This window comes from Neolamprologus multifasciatus, chromosome 7 (assembly GCF_963576455.1).
Source record: "Neolamprologus multifasciatus chromosome 7, fNeoMul1.2, whole genome shotgun sequence".
Classification (NCBI taxonomy): Eukaryota; Metazoa; Chordata; class Actinopteri; order Cichliformes; family Cichlidae; genus Neolamprologus; species Neolamprologus multifasciatus.
This window is the reverse complement of record NC_140445.1, coordinates 48,950,159-48,968,633: the sequence shown is the minus strand read 5'-3', so window position 1 is coordinate 48,968,633 and position 18,475 is coordinate 48,950,159. Positions and strand designations below refer to the sequence as shown.

The 18,475-nt window shown below is 41.9% G+C and overlaps 1 protein-coding gene across 1 annotated transcript in view; it reads left to right on the top strand.

Moving 5' to 3' along the window:
- LOC146515198 (DENN domain-containing protein 2A) overlaps nt 1-18,475 on the top strand; it is a 32,106-nt gene that overhangs the window by 5,568 nt on the left and 8,063 nt on the right. The window contains exons 2-10 of the mRNA XM_085165806.1: nt 8,888-8,974; nt 11,622-12,656; nt 13,936-14,063; nt 15,340-15,452; nt 15,564-15,761; nt 15,948-16,041; nt 16,946-16,996; nt 17,258-17,445; nt 17,902-18,011. Coding sequence (XP_085021932.1) covers nt 8,889-8,974; nt 11,622-12,656; nt 13,936-14,063; nt 15,340-15,452; nt 15,564-15,761; nt 15,948-16,041; nt 16,946-16,996; nt 17,258-17,445; nt 17,902-18,011 — 2,003 coding nt within the window. The 5' untranslated portion in view covers nt 8,888. The remainder of the gene's footprint in view (nt 1-8,887; nt 8,975-11,621; nt 12,657-13,935; nt 14,064-15,339; nt 15,453-15,563; nt 15,762-15,947; nt 16,042-16,945; nt 16,997-17,257; nt 17,446-17,901; nt 18,012-18,475) is intronic.

Here is an 18,475-nt window from a genome sequence, read left to right as displayed (position 1 = left end):
TGTGCAGGCATGCAGAGGAGCAGGGGATGGGATGGGGGGGGGGGGTCTCTAGTGGGAATTCTCAAGTGAAACCCTTAAAATATGAAACAGTGAAAAAAACAGGAAGGAGAAAGAGCGAGAGAGAGAGGATTTTTTGACATTGGAGCTCAACTCAGAGACTGTGGCTTTGAGGAGAAATTTGATCAGGGGCCCAGAGAATAATGTTAGTGTGCTCAAGAAGCCAGGTTATTGTTGAAAGGATGTGTAAGTCCACTCACTGCAGCACAATCGCACAGGCTGAAGCTTTCTCCGAGAGGAAAGGTTTTACCATTAGGCTCAAGAAACCCACATTGTGTGTCAGCACAGTATAATGTCAGATAGCCATAAATGCTGCTTACTGTTGGATGTGTTTTCCCCACATGAATTATGGCGTATAAAGTGACGCTTCCTCGCATGTCTGTAAAATCCTGGCCCTTTGGGTGCTGTTGATAGCAGAGCCAGGTCTCAGGTGTCATGCCCTGGGATTGTTTCCATCTCTTCGAGGGCTTGGTAAAACATAGACATCTATGGTTGTGTGACAGCAGTAAGTGTGCGTAAGAGGCACCTCTATCGCTATGCTACTTGTGGGTGTTAAGAAATCATCCGCTAAAATTTATCACATCTAATAGAAAGTCTCATTGCCTTTTGTTTGGCAAGATTTCCTGTCAAAGACCGTACTTACTATGTCAGTGATCATTTATATGAGCTGCAACTACAGGTGCTCCTAGACCGAGACCTTGTTTCTTAGCATAGGGCAATCCCATTGTATTTGTGGGATAGGAGCTGAATGTTTTACATTTTAAAGGTGTTTGGTGACTTTTCTGCGGATAAAACTTTGAAATGCTTGAGCTGCTAACAGTACTCATAGAGATTTTGAGAGTCTCATGAAGCTGAGGTATTTCATACGTTAAAACTTTGATCTGCTGACGTGCTAGAAGACAGGATCAGTGACATCACATAGCTTTAATAAAGGTAGAAATTATCTTAACTATACATCATATTTCTGTCTGGACTGAAAGTGGTGCACTGTAAAAAAGAAACAGATTATGTAAAAAAGAAATGAACATTTCCTGGTAATGTTCTACCAGGAATACAGAGGCTTCTGTAAATGTAAATAAAAGCAAATAAGGAAAATTCCTTCATTTTAAAATGGACAGTATACTATATTTAAGTTGATTTTTTTCTACTGTTTCATTAGTTAAAATGAAACACCGTGGATCCAAATGTTTCTATTTTGCTCAAGCTATGCTGCTCACTTGACTAAAACATGAAAAAAACCAAAGCAGCAGAATAAAGGTGAATAAAAAAGTAGCAATATTTAAAGAATTTGAAATACTTTGCTTGCAGTAGGAGGAAAAAGAAATAATAGCAGCTGTTTGAAGAATGGAAATAGAATCTTTAACCCTGCTTAATTTCTAACCTCTGCACATCTGGCGAGTCACTAAGTAGTTTGTGACTATCAGATTGTCTTTTTCTGACACTTCTTCCTTGAGTTTGGTGTTGAAAATGTGTTCTGTCTTTTTTCCCTGTCTCTCTCCCCTCACCGCCAGCTGGTTGTGGCAGAATGCTGCTTCTCCCTGAGCCTGGTCCTGTCTGAGGTTACTTCCTGTTAAAAGGGAGTTTTTCCTTCCCACTGTTGCCAAGTGCTTGCTTATAGGGGGTCATTTGATTCTTGGGGTTTTCTTTCTAATATTGTAGGGCCGTTACATTACAAAATGAAGTGGCTCGAGGCAATTGCTTTGTGATTTGGTGCTATATGAACAAAACAGAATTGAATTGAACTGAAAAATTTCATTCTAGTTATGCAGAAAATCCCCAAAGCACTTTTTGAGCATTTTGAGATTTAAACTACATTCTTCCAGGTTTGCTCAAACTAAAGTGGTGTATTAGCTGTAAAGGTACCCTATTTTGTACTTAACAGGGACAATGTTATGGGGGTAATGTAGGCCAAACTGAAAGCTGAAAATTGGCCTTGGAATGAGTTGGCAAGGTCTTTGGTCTTTGGAGCCAGAAGGGTAATTGGGAGCAGACTGGGGATGAGTCAGAGCTGTGCTGATGGGAGCTTTGTGTCAGTGGACAGGAGGGGCTGACAAGTCCATGGGAGGGATTTGGCGAACAGATGCTCCACCTCTGCAAGGAGAAGAAATACGACACGCTTTCCCAGATGGGGGGATAGAAAGAGAAAGAGATTTGTTTGCTATGCCTCCAGACTCATCATCCTTCACTTCTATTTTTTCTTCTCATTTTGTTCACGAAGCTTTTCTTCACTGATGGAGATAGTTAATGCCTCTTAGTAGCCTCTCAGCTTCTGTTGCTGATTAGTAAAATCCATTGTTGAGATGGAGGAAATACTTCATTTTGCAATTTTCCACCAGGTCAGTTGAGTTTTTAAAAAGAAAGACTCAGAGGATCAATCTGATTTTCAGCATTTATCTTGCAAACAGTGTTTAAACGTTCTCCCAAACATAATCACAATATCACATTTAAGTCTTTAGTGTACGACTGACCTGCTAACCACATGAAAAATGGAAGCCACAAATTCTAATGGAGTTAAAAGCCTGAGATGAATCATTTATAAACTCTTGACAAGTGGAGATCAAGTGTGAAGGACTTTTGGGGAGGATTTTGCTGAGCTTGTGTAGAGTTTTCCTTCTGCTTGTTGCCATTTTGACCTTGTGGTAGCCAAAGTTGTCCCATTTATCAAAAGCAAACCCAAGTTCTTACTGTATGGGGTGAATTTGTAAGCAGAAACACTTTGTGCAGAAAAGCCCAATGACTTCATTTCAGGAGACTGCTCTTACTTAAGCTTCCTGCGAACTGAATCACATTTCCTATTCATCTGAGTGCACAAAGACAAACAAGTAAATAAGTACTCACTTGATGTGTGAAAAAGCCTCACAAATGGTGTCGCATTCTGTTGCATGGCTGTGCCTTCACGCCATAATTGCGCCTGCAGTGGCTTTCTTTGTCACCCCAGTCATAATTAAGATTTGTTTACATTTTCTGAGGTAATATTTTGGTCCATGATCCCAGCTCCCAGTGGGATAGACTCTAGACACCAGTCATCGGGAGTCTCTTGTTAAAAATGACAACCACAATAACAAGAAATGCTATATATGTGACATTAGAAATATAACAATGGATACAATGGTATATTTAGAATGGACTGATAAGCAAAAACACACACACAGGGAGAAATTAATTGTTTATGGTATCCCCCCACAGTTCCTGTCTGCTTTTGAGGCTAACCCAGTTTCAATGCTGTCTCACGTCCATCCTCCTCTTACAATGGAGGGAGAGAGCCAGGGGGACACACCACAGCAGGGCAGGGGATTATCAATGGGTTTGGACAGCACGTTGCACAATGTGTGTGCATATGTGTGTGTGCCGGTGAGTGGGCACTTTCTAGGCTTGTAAAATTGTTTCTGTGCGTGGCCAAATATTGTACACGGGCACTCATAGTCATAGAGTCTTTCTGTTTGGATTTTCTCCAACGCCTTGCTATGGAATCAGCTTGGGAAAGCAGCAGGGGCCCTGAACAGGACACAAAGAGAGAAGCAGAGAGAGGGAGACTGCAGAGTTGTGATAAAATTCCATTTTTTATTTGCCAGACCATCTCCTCCTCTTCCTCTCTATACATCTTTTCATTTACCATCAAACCTTTCTGCCCTACTTCTTTAAGAACCAGGCACAACCTTTCCAAGCCCTGCAAGGGCTCAAGGCAGCGTGCCAGTCATTGGGATTCCTAACATATGCCTCAAAACCAAATGCTTCATGTTAAACCCGTTCGATTTGACAACCTTGCTGGGCTCACAATAAATTGGCTCTACATGATTTCTGCTTTCTGTATGGAAGAGAGTGGGCAAAGTATTAAAACCCCGTCCCCTTTTTCCTTTGCTTCTTCCTCTGCATCATACTTTGCTCCCCGCAACTTTGAGACTAAGTAGGAATGAAAGAGAGGTAATGAAAGAGAGAAATAAAAGAGTGAAGGACGGGTAGGAAAAAAACCCACCAAGTTTGCCATTCCAGAAGAACCTGGTTAAATGTGCAGTGGTGTGTTAAATTGATCGCAGGCACGGCTTTGGCACGTCGTATACTGAACCACATCATGTAAGGGATATGGTCCCCAGCTCTGCCTTGGTTGCAGAAAGAATCAGAAGAACATGAATGATCGTCTCTTCTTTACTTGCTATAACTCACATTTTGGGCAATCATTTTTTTTAGTGTTATGTAAAGGCTAACTCCAGTAGTTTATCCACCCAATGTTACTTTGCTGTATTTACTCCAAGCTGTGATATCTGTGAAATGCAGTGTGAGCTCTGAGTAATTTTGTCCTTTTTAGGTATTTTGCAGTGACAGAGAGAAAAGAACAAGTTTGGGGAAGGACAAGTGAGGAATGATGATGTCATGGTGTTAGCTGTTCCTGCAGGGCTGGACAGAGAGACGGAGAGGAGGATGAAATCTTTATGAGAAGCAGCTGTAGAGAAGAGGCAGGCAGGCCTCCCGAGTTTGCAGCTGGCCCACAGCTTGCTGACAGTGACCTAAAGGTCTGATAAAGCAGAGAGTGAAACACTGACAGCACCCCCTGCGTAGAGTCTGATAAAGGTTTCATTCCAATAGCAACATTTTGTCAAGTTATAACCAAATATCAACACCTGAGATGATTTTTGGAGCAAAAGTACAAAAAAATAATATTCTGCCAAGTTAGAAAAGTAAGACTGATAATATCACTGTCTGAATGCATAAAAAATATATTTGCACTTCATAGCAAAGACTAGGTCAACTTCTATATATGTGTGAATGTGTGTGTGAATGGGTGGATGACTGGTTGTGTAAAGCGCTTTGGGGTCCTTAGGGACTAGAAAAGCGCTATATAAATACAGGCCATTTACCATTTACCATATATGACTAGACAAACAAGTAGATCCTTGCATAGAAAATTTGTGTGAGCATCAATACATTGTCATCAAATAATTGAGTTCAGCATCATCGATGAAAGGACTGCTGTGTGTCTAGCTGGGTAATTTTTGTGCTTGCTAACATATATCATATAACATATAACAGCATACCTTGGAAAAACACTTGATGTAGGGATTACTCAAAATTCTTAGCAAACCACAAGACTTCTGAAACAGTGTCTCCAAAGTGGACATGTTTGGCCATAATGCACAGCGACACATTTTGCAAAAATCAAACAGAGCATGTCAGCACAAACACCTCACACCAACTGTCAAGCATGGTGGTGGAAGGGGTGAATATTTAGGATATTTCACAGCCATAGGGCCTGGGCACCTTGCATTCATTGGGTTGATCATGACCTCCTCTGTATAGCAGTATAGCATGTCTTCTACAGTCAAATGTGAAGCTGTCTTTGACAGCTGATAATGATAATGGATAATGATCCAGAGCACAGCAGTGAATCTGCAAAAGAATGTCTGAAAAAGAAAACAATCAAGGTGTTGGAATGGCCCAGACCTTAACCTGATTGAAATGCCAGGACCTTGAGAGAGCTGTACATAAATGAATGGCCGCAAACCTGAATGAATTGAATTAACATCTTAAATAAGTGTGGGCCAAATTTGTTCCATGATGATACAAGAGAGTGATGAAGTCACACCAAAATAATTACTAATGATTATTATTGTACTTAGATTTTCACAGAGAGCTTCTGCATTTTGGCTTATTTTTAGGAAATAAAGAATGACACCGCGCAACATGTCACTGTTTCGTTGTGTTTACCTAATGTTAAGACCTGGTAAGCACTGGACCATTATACCTTAGAACTGAGAGGCTTTTTACCACGACCGTAAACATGTTTAAAAACTGTTCTCTCTCTTATATGTACATTTACCATTATATTCAGCGTGTATTTTTTGACATTTAGCAACATAAGCAACATCCCTCTCTCTGTGGTATATTTTTGGTGTGTTTATGTGAATCTGTCCGTGTCCAGATACCGAGGGCCCATCTGCTGATAAAATCTCCCACGGGGTTTGTTATGCAACTGATGCTTGGCTCTGATGCCCTACCTCTGACACCAGCTTCTGTTATCTTTTAAAGGTTTAAAGGTATTTAGCGCTGTGTGGTGTTTACCAACCACCAAGACTCTTTCCATCCTGAGTCCATGACTGCTTTGAAATTTGTCCTTCGTTGGATATATTTTTGTCATTGATTTTTTTCTTGAGTTCTCTGGATGAATAATATAAATATTAAAAACAGCAATAGAGTCAGTGCATGACAGAATGCAGCAGAAGTACTGTTTGTAGATAAATCACTTGGTATCCAAAGCATAATTGTCATAAACATCAGACAATTATCTCCATTCCAGGCGATTTTCCCCTCCTGTGTCATCCACGCAGCTGAGGATGAACAGTACTCCTTCCATTTCCTCTGCCCCACATGTGCAGCCTGTCACACATCACAGGACAGAGGCTGAAGGGGGCGGGGCAGGTAGAGGTCTTTTGGGTCGCAGTTTCCCCGTGATGTTTTTATTGGTCTCAGCAGATGACTTCCCTCAACCTCTGCATTGTTATGGCGGCCATCTTTTTTTCTAGAGGTCAGCGTTAACAATGGCTGCCAATAGATGTTGCAGACAAAAGCCTTAGCACCCTCCCAGAAAAGTTTCCTCAGTAACCGAATGCTGTAAAACCAGCAATGCTGTCGAATTTACCACTTTTACAAGCTGTGAATACACCGCTGCTCGTCAGGTTCAGGCAAATGCTGGGAAGCGCATCAGTCAAAATGAAAATACCAAATTACCTTTTAAGGCTGAGAATTTTGGCCTTGGGGATCCTAACAATGAAGTGGGACAGCCTAAAAGCATGCACTGTTTTCACAGTGCAACAGTATACTCATATTTTTCTTTGCAATATCTACTTTCCTCTTTGGCTTTGACAACCCCTGTCTCTCCAGCTGCACCACCACTGCTCTCCTCTCTTCCTGTCTTCCATCCACCCCACCCCCTTCCCCCTCGTGACATGCAACACCCTTCTGCAATGCAGAAAAGAATTAAATCGTAAAAGTTTTACAGTTTAATTACGGCATAACATCCCTGTGGAAGTCTTCATGCTTCTCCGCGCCCACCCTCTTTTCCATGCTGGATTTCTGTTCTTCGTTTCTTTGTTGGGTTTTTCTCGTAAGAAGAAAATAATCAGGTGGGGGAGGAAGAAAAAAAAAATCACTTGATGTTTCTCCTCAAACATGTGACCCCGCTCAGCTCACAGCTGAAAATAATTTGGGCCTACAGGCCAGTGGATGGCTGACGCAAACCTCCCTCCTCCTTCTCCTCCCTCGGGGGCTAGGCTTCGGACTGATGGGGAGCTAAACACAAAAGAATGAATGGCTTGAGCTGTGGGCAAAAGCTAGAAGCTAAAAAGGATGACACATTGTTCTTGTGGTCAGCTTCTAATCAGACCAGACCACAACTCTTCCTCATACTCCATTTGCTCTTTCATTCTCAAAGAGGAAAACACATAAGGCAAAAAAACGTTTTAAAACACTGAGGGCTATTTATGCTATTAGCTCAGGGAAGAGTTCGGCTATTTATATTATTTTGCAATTTACTTTTTTTTCATTTGATATTTTGACTTTTTTTTTGGACTCTCCCCCCTCACTAGCAGTTAGGACAACAATTTGTGGAATTTGGGTCAATTTGGCTCACATACCCCTCAGAGAGGGAGAGCCAGGCCAGGAAATGTTTAACGGCCTGCAAACACCTCTAAGTATCCGAGCACATGTGGTAGAAGTCAAACACATAAATCCGCGTGTGGGCCTGGCATATGGACTCCTTGGCAGGATGTAGAAGTCTATGTAGGTGTGTTTTCATATGGGGTTTTGTGTTTGGCTATGCAGCAGGGTGGCAATGCATGTATTAGTGGCTTTGTGAATTTACTGTAGAATTAAAAGCATGAATACAGCAGGACTTGGCCCTGAACTATCTCTTTTTTCCCTTGCGTTTACTACTACTTGCCAGAAGCAAAAGGCCAGGGCCTATTGCTTCATGCCAGCCCTCCACCAGTGTTTACAGGCCAAGCAATGAGCACTGTGCACCAGTGGCTCCAGTTCAGTGTTGCATATAGAAGGCCTTGCTGCGCTCCAAGTGGATCTGGTTTCATTGTGCGCTGACAAATGGACCCAGTAATAATTTAAAACTGAGCATGTCCCCTCACCCTCGCCTCGGCACTACTTGCCTGTGATAAACAACAGCAGGAAAATGTGTGGCTGGAAGATAGACAACAAATTAAGGAAGCTCTTGTCTGAAATAAAGGAGAATTTGTAATGTGTAAAAACAAAATGTGTGTGTGTGCTGCAGTGCATCAGAAATCTGATCTGGCAAATGCAAAAAAGGGCAAAACGCTGAGGATAACATAAAAAGTTGAGTGCTCCTGTCTCACAACCGCCGATATAATCCTAATGGATCTTAATTGCATTACAGTGTGGGTCTCTTTTCTTTTTTTGTATTTTTCCATAATGCCACATGGCTAATGGGAACCTAATATGCCTGTTGGCTGTTTAGGCGTTTTTCAGTGCTATTCTCCAATTACTGACCAAGTGAGGAATGATAGTTGTATTCCATGCAGTCTGTGAGGTCTGCTTCTCTGCGGCTGTCTTCAAAAATGAGTTTTAAAATAAGAGATTTGTTTGAGCCATTTGGTAGTTTACTTTCACACACGACTCCCTAAGAGAATCTATATGTCTGCCTATTTATGAGAAAAAAATACAAGCTGAAATATTTTTACTTATACTGTTTTTTGTAACTTTTTGACCTGCAAGCTGAAATATAATTCTGTTTTCCTTTTTAATAGACACTCCATCTTTCTGACTGACTGGCTGACCGTCTCTCTCTTTTTTTTTTTACCTGTCTTCTCAGGATGCCAGCTGCTAGCACCATGACCGGTGGGAGGGCCCTGCTGCTCTGTACAAACACTGACAACTGCATCTACCAATCAGTCAACGGGTGGGTGCCTTAAAAGCCAATTGAATAGGTTGCCATTTTGCTTCTATGATATCGTGTAGTATGGTATCTAATTCCAACTTGTATGGTTGAGGAGCTTCAACCATACAAGTTGAGCTTCGATATACGAATGGTAAATAGACTGGTACCTATACACTTTCTTTCTACTCAGTTTTTACTGCAACCTAATCACACACACAATGATATTCAAACACACTCCAATGGTTGTGTTCGGGGAAACTGATTGGGCGTTCAGTATCTTGCCCAAGGATACTTTGACACAGCAGGAGCTGTGGATCACTTCACCAACCTTCCAGTTGGTAAAATGACCTGCTCTACCACCTGAGCCACAGCCACCCCAAATAAATAACAGTACGGTTAATGCCAGTAGTGGAACATACTAGCTGGCCAAAGCACAACTTCCTCCAAATTTCAAGAAATGGTCCCATAGCTAACAGAAAGCTCTGAAGTGGACTTAAGCAAGGAGGAGACACCCCTTTTCATTAAGCTCAACAGTACAACAATAGCAGGGAAGGGGAGCAGAACAGGGCAGAGGCCGCCATCTGGCATCTTGATACTGTTACTGCCCCCCTGCTGCCACTGTCTGATGCGTCCATGACCACTCTTCAAGGCCCCTTCTGTCATCCTTACAGCATTCATTAGTTTCTATTTAGATTATAATGATGGGATTTTCCTTTTTGTTTGTGCCAATAGGGGTGGAAGATTTTGATGTCTGTTGTTTTGAGGGCCTGCCATGCCAGTCACAGTTGCTCAAAAGGTTCCAGACATTTCTCTCAGGGAAAAGTCCAAAGCCGATGAACAGGAATATTTTTGTCCATTTCAAACACTCCTGCAGTAGCCTCCTTTCCACCCTCAGAGACCCACCGAAAGTACCGTATCACCCTCATAGAGAACTTTGCTCTAGGATGGCAGACTTACTTGTAGTTCCTAGAGTATTTAAAAGCAGAATGAGAGACAGAGCCTTCATCTTCCAGGTCCCTCTTCTGTTGAACCAGCTCCCAGTTTGGATGTGGAAGACAGACACCATCTCTACTTTTAAGATTGGGCTTAAAACCTTCCTCTTCAATAATGCATAGCGTTAGAGCTGTCCCAGGTGACCCTGAATCTGCCCTTAATTACATTGCAGTAAATGTCCACTATTTATTGTTAGTTTTTCTTTATCAACTGAAAAAGACTACCATTTTTTTCTTCTTTGGCTCAGTCACTTGTCTCTACCTAATCTGGCTCTCCTTAACTTTCTTTTTTTATTGACCTTCCTAATTTGGAAGAGAATTAGATCTTTTCCTCCGTGATCATACTTTCATCAAGTTTTGCCTTGTCTTTGAAGGTCTTTGAGGAAAGTAATTCCCCCCTCCCCCTCCCTGGAGATTTCCTCTAGATTGCATGACTGTTGGTTTTCACATCCAGCAATGTCATCAGAAGTCACCCAGCATTTCCTCTGTTTGTTGGAAATTCAAGTCATTTGATGAATAGGCTTTTGGGCCAGAACAGAGTTTTGTGGGTCAGGAGCGGAAAAGAAAAGATGCACGTCCACACTTAGCTCCCTCTCGTCATCTGCGCATACTTGCATCTCGCTCTCCAGAAATAGCTTTGTGTGTAGCTCGTAAACTTTGACCCTCAAACCCAGAGTTCAAACAGTCACGACTCAGTAATGTTCCAGGAGTGAATCACAGCTGAGACAGAGGCACCCAACAGATGTTTGAGCTCTTTTAACAAGAATTCCTGTTTGGCCCGTAAAACAAAGCTCTGTTTGGGTGGAACCGTAAGCACTGGGATTGTGTGGCCAATTTTAAGATTCTCTGCTGTGTACAGTAAAAGCGGAAGTGGACAATTTAAAAAAAATATTGCACAATTCATTATTAGATTTGACGACAGTCCAATGCAATCCATCCCTCTGTTTTTTTAATCTACACAGTTCTCACTGCTGCTTTACCAAGAAAAGCCTGCAGCTTTTGCTTTTCTTTCTCTTTCGGTTTCCTTTCGCTCCTTCCACACAGTCTGGTTGCATCTTTTGTTTTCTTTTTGTTCAAGCTTGCAGAAAACTTCCTTCCTAAAAACTGTAATACACTGTTTCAGAAGGACTGGACCTTTTCTTTTGTCCCACATGAAATAAAAGCTCTGGTTATGGAAGATCATAATCTATAACAAACATTTTGTAGTCTTGCAGTCATGTGAGACTGCAACTTTAGATTTCTAAAATTCAACTTTAGAAATTCGAGTTGAATTTCTAAAGTTTTTGACAGGTTTAAGGAGAGCTTATCTGAATAGTGTGTGGTTTTTTTGAGATGTTATTTTTGAAGTATTTTGTGTTCTCTGTTGGCATTTTCCATATTATGGCTTTGTCAAAAGTGTATTAGTGTGTGCAGCTTCTTCTAATAATGTCAGGGGCTCATCTGAAGTGTCATTGCGCAAGATGCTGGTATAAATGCAGAGTTTACCATGTGTTTTGCTATTTTCCTTTTGGTTCTTCATTGTGTCTGCATTAAAATCAAACAATAATGAGATTTAATTGTGTCCTTTAGTTCTGTGTACAGGTTTCTTAATTAACTGATTTACTGCCATGTCTCCCTAGTATTTTTTCTCCTTTAATTTGTGTGCACGCTCATCTTTCCGTATCTTTCCTTCCTAGGCTCCAGTGCTGTGGCTTGAAGCTTGGCGAGGCTCCGTCAGCAGTGGTGCCCCAGCCCAAAGAGGTGTGTGGGTCACCAGTGGACAGAGACAGGAGGGACATCACTGTGTCCATAAAGAATCACCTCTCTCCTCTCCTCAGCCCAGGTCCTCCTGACTCCATGCTGGCTCACAGGAGAGCCACGACTCCTGCTACTGACCCACGGGCTCCCAACATGGAAAACGGGCTGTGCGCTAAGCTGAACCACAACAAGAGCCCAGCAGGAGCCAAAACCGCCAGCATCCGTGATAAGATATCCCAGTGGGAGGGCAAGAAAGAGTCTGGCCCAGTAACTATTTCAGGAACATGTCCACTAAGTGCGACACTGAAGGAAGCTGAGACAGTGAGGAAAAAGGAATCCAAAACTACAGAAGTCCAAAGGACAGACAGCAAGAGGTTTGTCAGCTGGGACAGACAAGACTCAGGGAAGGAGAATGTTGGTAAGCTGGGGGATTCGAGACCTAAATCCCCAGAAGCCCCAGCAAACAAAGACAGAGAAGTGATGGTAGAGAGGGAATTTCGGGCTTCTAAGCCAACAGAACAACCCCAAGACAAGAAAAGTGTTTTAACTCATGTTAAGAAACTGGAGAAGGCAACAAAGGAGGTTCCTGACAGACCTTCACTGGCATTCCCAGGGAATTACTTCTGTCCTCCCTCTAAGGAAGAGCTGGAGGAGACAGAAAAGAGGGGAAATGAGCCCATTTTTGGGACTTTTGACATGGCTCGACCTAGTGGGACACGGAGATGGAGGGATGGAGATTCAGAGAATGTGTACAATGAGCCAGGTGCTCCATCTATAAACCCTCTCCCTAAACCTCAAAGAACCTTCCAGCACCACACGCCGCCCGCCACCCCAGCTTCAGGGCCTTTCTTGGGGAAGGGAAGAAGGAACTTGCCTCCTTTGCCCTCCGTTCCTCCTCCACCTCTACCCACGTGCCCACCCCCAGGAGTTTGCAGGAGACCTTGGGCAGATAAAGCACGTAACAGTAGCAACAGGTAAGACACTGAAAAGAAAGAAGGGAAAAATATCCTTCCTGACCAAGAATGTTAGATTATTAAACTCAAGTTTAATAACATGCTGAAAATGTGGAAAAATAAAGTTAACCCAGCCCACACACCGCAAAAGCTACAATTTTCCAAAAGTTGTAAAGTGGGAACTGGATTGGCCGGTGATAGCTCGGTGTACATGTCCTTAAACCCTCCCCCCATCAGCATTAAACAAACATGGAGGTGTACAACATTTCCCACATCTGCTGTAAATCAGAATCACCGGTGACCTCATCCTTTTTTCTAAATATCCCACAAAATGAGCTCATTGGTTTGATCTCAGGAATGTACACACCGACGCAACTAGTTCCTCCATCCAAAAAAACTCCACTGGAATAATAGAAGAGCAACATGAAGAGTCATGTCAAAAAGCTTTGCTTTTTCACAGAATTACAAAAAAATGAGCTGTTAAAAATTTATTTGGCATAATTACGTTAAAAGTGCAAAATCTGATAGATCTGAAAAGTAGTCTTTTGATCGCAAATGGTTAAAGATGTTTGACTTTTCGGCTCTCGGTAGCCCTTCAGTTCAGATGGTTACAATCAAAAAAGCAGGACTCTCTGTAGGGAAACCAAAAAAATGTGAACTCTGCAGTATTGAGCACATCTATTGTTCGCTTTTTCCAGTGGTCTGAATTCTTGTTTCGGAGCTTGGCTTGGATCTGTTACATTCCATACCATATGTGGAGGCCTCGCTCAAGTGTGTGCTCAAGTGTGTTGCTGTGTCAAGCCCTTTGTTTGGTCAGGCTGTCTCCCTCTTGAGTGTCCATTGCAGGGTGCTTTTCCATAGATGTTCCTTCACCAGTCACCAGATCCACATCATCCAGTATTGTTCAGTTTTGGCTAAAACTGCATCAGAACGGCGACACTGCATTTACTTTATCTAACTTTATTTCATATAAAGGGAGCAAGGCATGATACTGTGATGTACTCTGTTAAATAATTATTCTGTATAATCTAATGCAGTAAAATTGCACAGAATTACTTTGATTCCAAGACTTTTGATTTACTGATTGTGCATGCATGTGTAAATGTATGCATTGTGCTCCAGTGGATACATTTGGATTGATGAAACAGATGTGTTTATTTAGATGATGCAGCTAACAAACTGAAACATCAGTTTCATGTTTTGCAAGTGAAAAGAAAAAATCAAAAACATTACCGTGACACATGTTCGCTTTAAGATATCAGTCAAAACTCCTTCGTCTTTGTGCTCCTCTGTCCATCAGGAAGTCCTATGAATTTGAGGACCTGCTTCAGTCGTCTGCAGAAAGTTCCCAGGTGAACTGGTATCATCAATCCAGACTGGGCTTAACACGCACTTTATCAGAGGAGAATGTCTATGAGGACATAATAGGTAAATATTACATACCAAAAAATGATCTCTGTAACATTTTGCCTTGCACACAAATTCATAAACTGACTCAAAGTTTGCAAGAAAGTGTTTTGTGACGATGCTTCAAGACCCTTGAGTTGAATTTCTCACACAAGCATGTGTTACAGAGTTCACTGACAGAGTTGATAAAGAGGGCAAAATCTCTACGCTACTGCTTTTATTTATTTTTTTGTAATTTAGAGCTTTGCCGCTCAGCTTTTATTAAAAAAATATAAATAGAAATTCCTCACTTATTGTCTGTCGTATTATGCCGACCCCACCTAGAGCGCATTTAATTTCATAACGCACAATAGTGGCGTTGTGTGAGGTTGCATTGTAGCTGAGGTTGGCTTCTGTGATTGTCAGGGCTCTGGGATGGTGGTGGTGGAGGGTATGGGGTGGGGGGCAGACTGGTATGTAATGGTGGCTGTTTTTGCCGGCAACAATCAAATTAAGTTCAACTACTTCTGAGTGATGCTGGAGCTTATTTTAACCTTGTTAGTTTCCTCCTTTTGTACAGCAGTGTTAGTTAAAACTCTCAGACATTGTTCACTGAACTCTCAATAACCTCCCATGGGTAAAGCGAGTCAGACTAACTATATGTCTACTAATAAAACTGCTCAGGGAGGCAGTGATGAATGCTTGTGATGTCCTCAAAGTCTTGCCTCCCTCCACCCACAAGCTTTTCACAAACACCCTTTGAACACACAGTCGCATGTCACTGTTTGCAGACAGAGAGGAAGGCAACTGTTGCCATCACATGTGTTCAGTCTCATGCCTCTTTGATGGGTTTGACTAGCTGATAGCACACAGAAACACATTATGGAGATTAGTGTGACACTCTCTTCAGCAAGCAATGTGGAAAACAGCACACTTTGTCTTTTTCCTGAGCAAGAAGGAACAGGGAACTGAACGTCCCTCTTTATTTGCGTATAAGTCACATCTGGTGGATGGATTGATAGAGCAGGGGAGAGACAGAGGCAGATGGAGAGAAAGAAAGAGACAGGCTTTGGAAAGCTACCCCACTTCGTATATGCAGGGCTTGCTTTTAACTTTAGCTGTGCAAACGTCTTATCATGATGAAATATGAGCTGGGTTACACATACTGCTACTTGTAATAGCTCTCCGCACATCTGGAGTAGGAATCATCTGGCAAATCAAACGTGAGCGATATGGAAAGAGTGCTTATCTGTGCTTTGGAACGAGCGCACTATTGTGTAACTTGTGACGTTAAAAACATGTGCTTTTGCTTCTAAAGATCCCCCGTCCAAGGAGAACCCCTATGAAGATATTGAGCTGGAGAGAAGCTGTTTGGGAAGCAAATGCATTTCACCTGCCTCTTCATCTCCTGTTCCCAGCACGCCAAATAAGGTACATTAAGGATGGATAAATATGGATAAATACGATAATCAAATAGATCCAATGGAATCGGAAAACCTAACCTAACCTAAAAGTATGCTAAAATGTGTTTGTCCCCATCAGCTCTCCTCCAAGTCCGGCTTTTTGAGACAAAACTCAGAGCGACGAAGCTTCAAGGTCCCCGAGCTACGTAAGACCAACAGAGACACTGGCATCTCCTCACCTTCCCGTATCAGCCCCCCCTCCACGCCCAGCAGCCCCGACGACACCCCGTGTCTCTCAGGGGACCCTTACAATCGCAGACGGAGGAAAATCCCTAAGGTACGAACTCCCACTTTGGGATTTATAGAGGAGCAAGAACATTTCTACTGTACGTTTCCTGTGTGGAAGAGTACCTAATGAAAAGGGCTCACTGAGGTTGCACTGAAAGGATCTTGGTACAGGCACATTTTTGTTTATCAGTTTAAAGGGTTAAAGCCTTTGTGTTTCTGTTCTCAACTTCTCCAGATGGTGGTGAAGATCAATGGGATCTTCGAGGCGCGCAGAGGGAAGAAACGCATGAAGAAGGTGTCTCAGTCTGCTGAGTCCAGCTCAGGGAGAGGTGAGCCATCAAGTGTAACACCAGGCTACTGTCTATCTCTGATTTAGTGAAAGAAAATCGAAACTGACTGCACGGACATCTTTAACTTGTGAAACATTGTGTCCGCTACTGCAGCGCTTTCAAGAAGGAGGTTGCATTTTTTAATATGTCTGTCATCTCAAGTAGAGACATGAATTCAATTTTACTTAATTCAGTGATTGTCTGGCACCATGTGGAGTTTTTAGTAATCTTCATAAGGGAAACTAGATTGGTAGTCCAATGAAAACTAAAGGCACAGAAAATAGGCAACTCATAGACAGAAAAACAGGACTTTACCATGCAAGGCAACGTTTAGACAATCATGGGTTCCCAGTTGCCATTAAATGCAGTATAACACTAAGTCCACAGTGCGCTTGGCAATAGAAAGCTCATGTGGGGCCCACATTCAAATATTACGTGCTGCCATAAAACTTCAGTCGCTAATAGCTGTTTTCTGTTTTCTATTATGATAACTGTTTGGTCATGACTACAAAAAAATTGACAAACTGGAAAAAAAATTTCTCATACTAATTTTGATTGTGATCATTGTTTTAAGAATATGTACCTTTTGGCACAAATTATATTATTGTTTTTTTTTTATTTCTTCATTTTTTTCTTTGTTGTAGTTTATTAATAGTTTACCTTTAATACTCTCAGCAGTCAATCCACTCCATGTGCTTTGCAGTCTTGCCTTTATGTGTCCATTCTATCTCATTATTTAAACAAGTATTGCAGAAGTCATTTAATATTTTGGGGGCCTTTTCCGACTTTACTGGTGCTGTAAATCAACCAAAAAGAGGGCAAATATGTGATTTCCTGTGATTGTTATTTGTAGTCTTGTCTTTCCTTTTTTCCACTCTTTTCTTTTCTTCTCTTTTGTTTTCAGTGACAGACGAGAACAGCGAGTCGGAAAGCGACACGGAGGAGAAACTAAAAGGTGAAAATCCAAAAGACGTGCTACATAGTGCAATCTATAATGTAAATGTTTTTCATTCAGCAGGACATTTTAATATTAATGATATAAATTACAAAGAAGCACGATGTGAGCTTGTGTAGTTTTCTTCCAGTTCTGTGATATAGCTAAAGCTGGAAATGCAGGCTGTAATTTGTGGTTTCACTGCAACTCACACACACATTGTATATATATCTGTGGACCTCATACATGCATGTTGATGAAATGTGTTTCTGTGTTCCACAGCTCATAGCCAGCGGCTTGTGTCGGTCCAGTCCATGTTGAGGCAGACGGGGCGGTACCGGACCTTGGAGAGGGATTTGATGGAACTGCAAGAGAGGAAACTCTTTGAGTATTTTATAGTTGTTGCGCTCCATAAGACCAAAGCTGGAGTTCCATACCTGCCGGAAGTCACACAGCAGTTTCCTCTCAAGGTAAAACAGAAGTGTTACTGGAGCAAAACGAGTGACGCTGAATATTATATGTAAACTTTTTGAAAAATCTACATTGTCTGCTGTCTGCCTGACCATTATTTATAAGGAAACATGTACACCCCAGTTTATGAGCAGTGTGGTGATTTGAGCAGTGATACTGGTTTAGTTTTGATTGAAGAAAAAGACACCGACCTCAAATTTTAATAAGTTAAAATCAAAGACTGATTGAACTCAGACATGTGGGGCCAAAATATGCACTAAGTAGTTTAACTGTGAATCTTTCTATATTCAGTCATTGCACGTCTGCAGTGCAAATGCCTGTCGCTGTTTCTTTCTTTAATTTAAAAGCTGCGTCTGCGAGATATGATGTCCTAATACCTTAATGGTGCTTAGTAGCCTAATGCTTTGACCTCTATTTGGAATCTCTTTATTTTATGTGTTTTTTTTCTCATCCAGCTTGAAAGGAGCTTCAAGTTCATGCGAGAGACTGAGGACCAGCTGAAGGTCATCCCGCAGTTTTGTTTCCCAGACGCCAAAGACTGGGCACCGGTCGACAACTTTCCCAGGTCAGTTTGGATCTGAATGCTGCCACGGCACACAAGCACAATGTGAAGTGAAAGCAAACATGGACACAGAAATTTCCCTCTGGAGTGGTGACAGCTCACTCAGCTGTTTTCCTCACTGATTATCACTTGAGAAAGTTGAAAGCTGAAAGTCCCAAAGACTAGTCAGTCATGACTGACAAATTACTGGAAATTAGCAAATTTTTAGTGCCTTCAGGAGAAATGGTAGCTCTAACACCATGCACCTAACTTGTTATTACAGAAATTACTCTCCTTGTTTGCTCTACAAGCTGTATTACTCAATGCCTCCGGTCAATGTACACATTGTTCTGAGAAGTGATGATTGTGTGATGGCGATGGCTAATAATTATCCAGAGACAGATGTCTGAGGGGTGAGGGCAACCAAGCATATGATTAAAGTGGACTGGCTGACACTCTCCCCTGTCATGAAGGTTAACAGCAGTGAA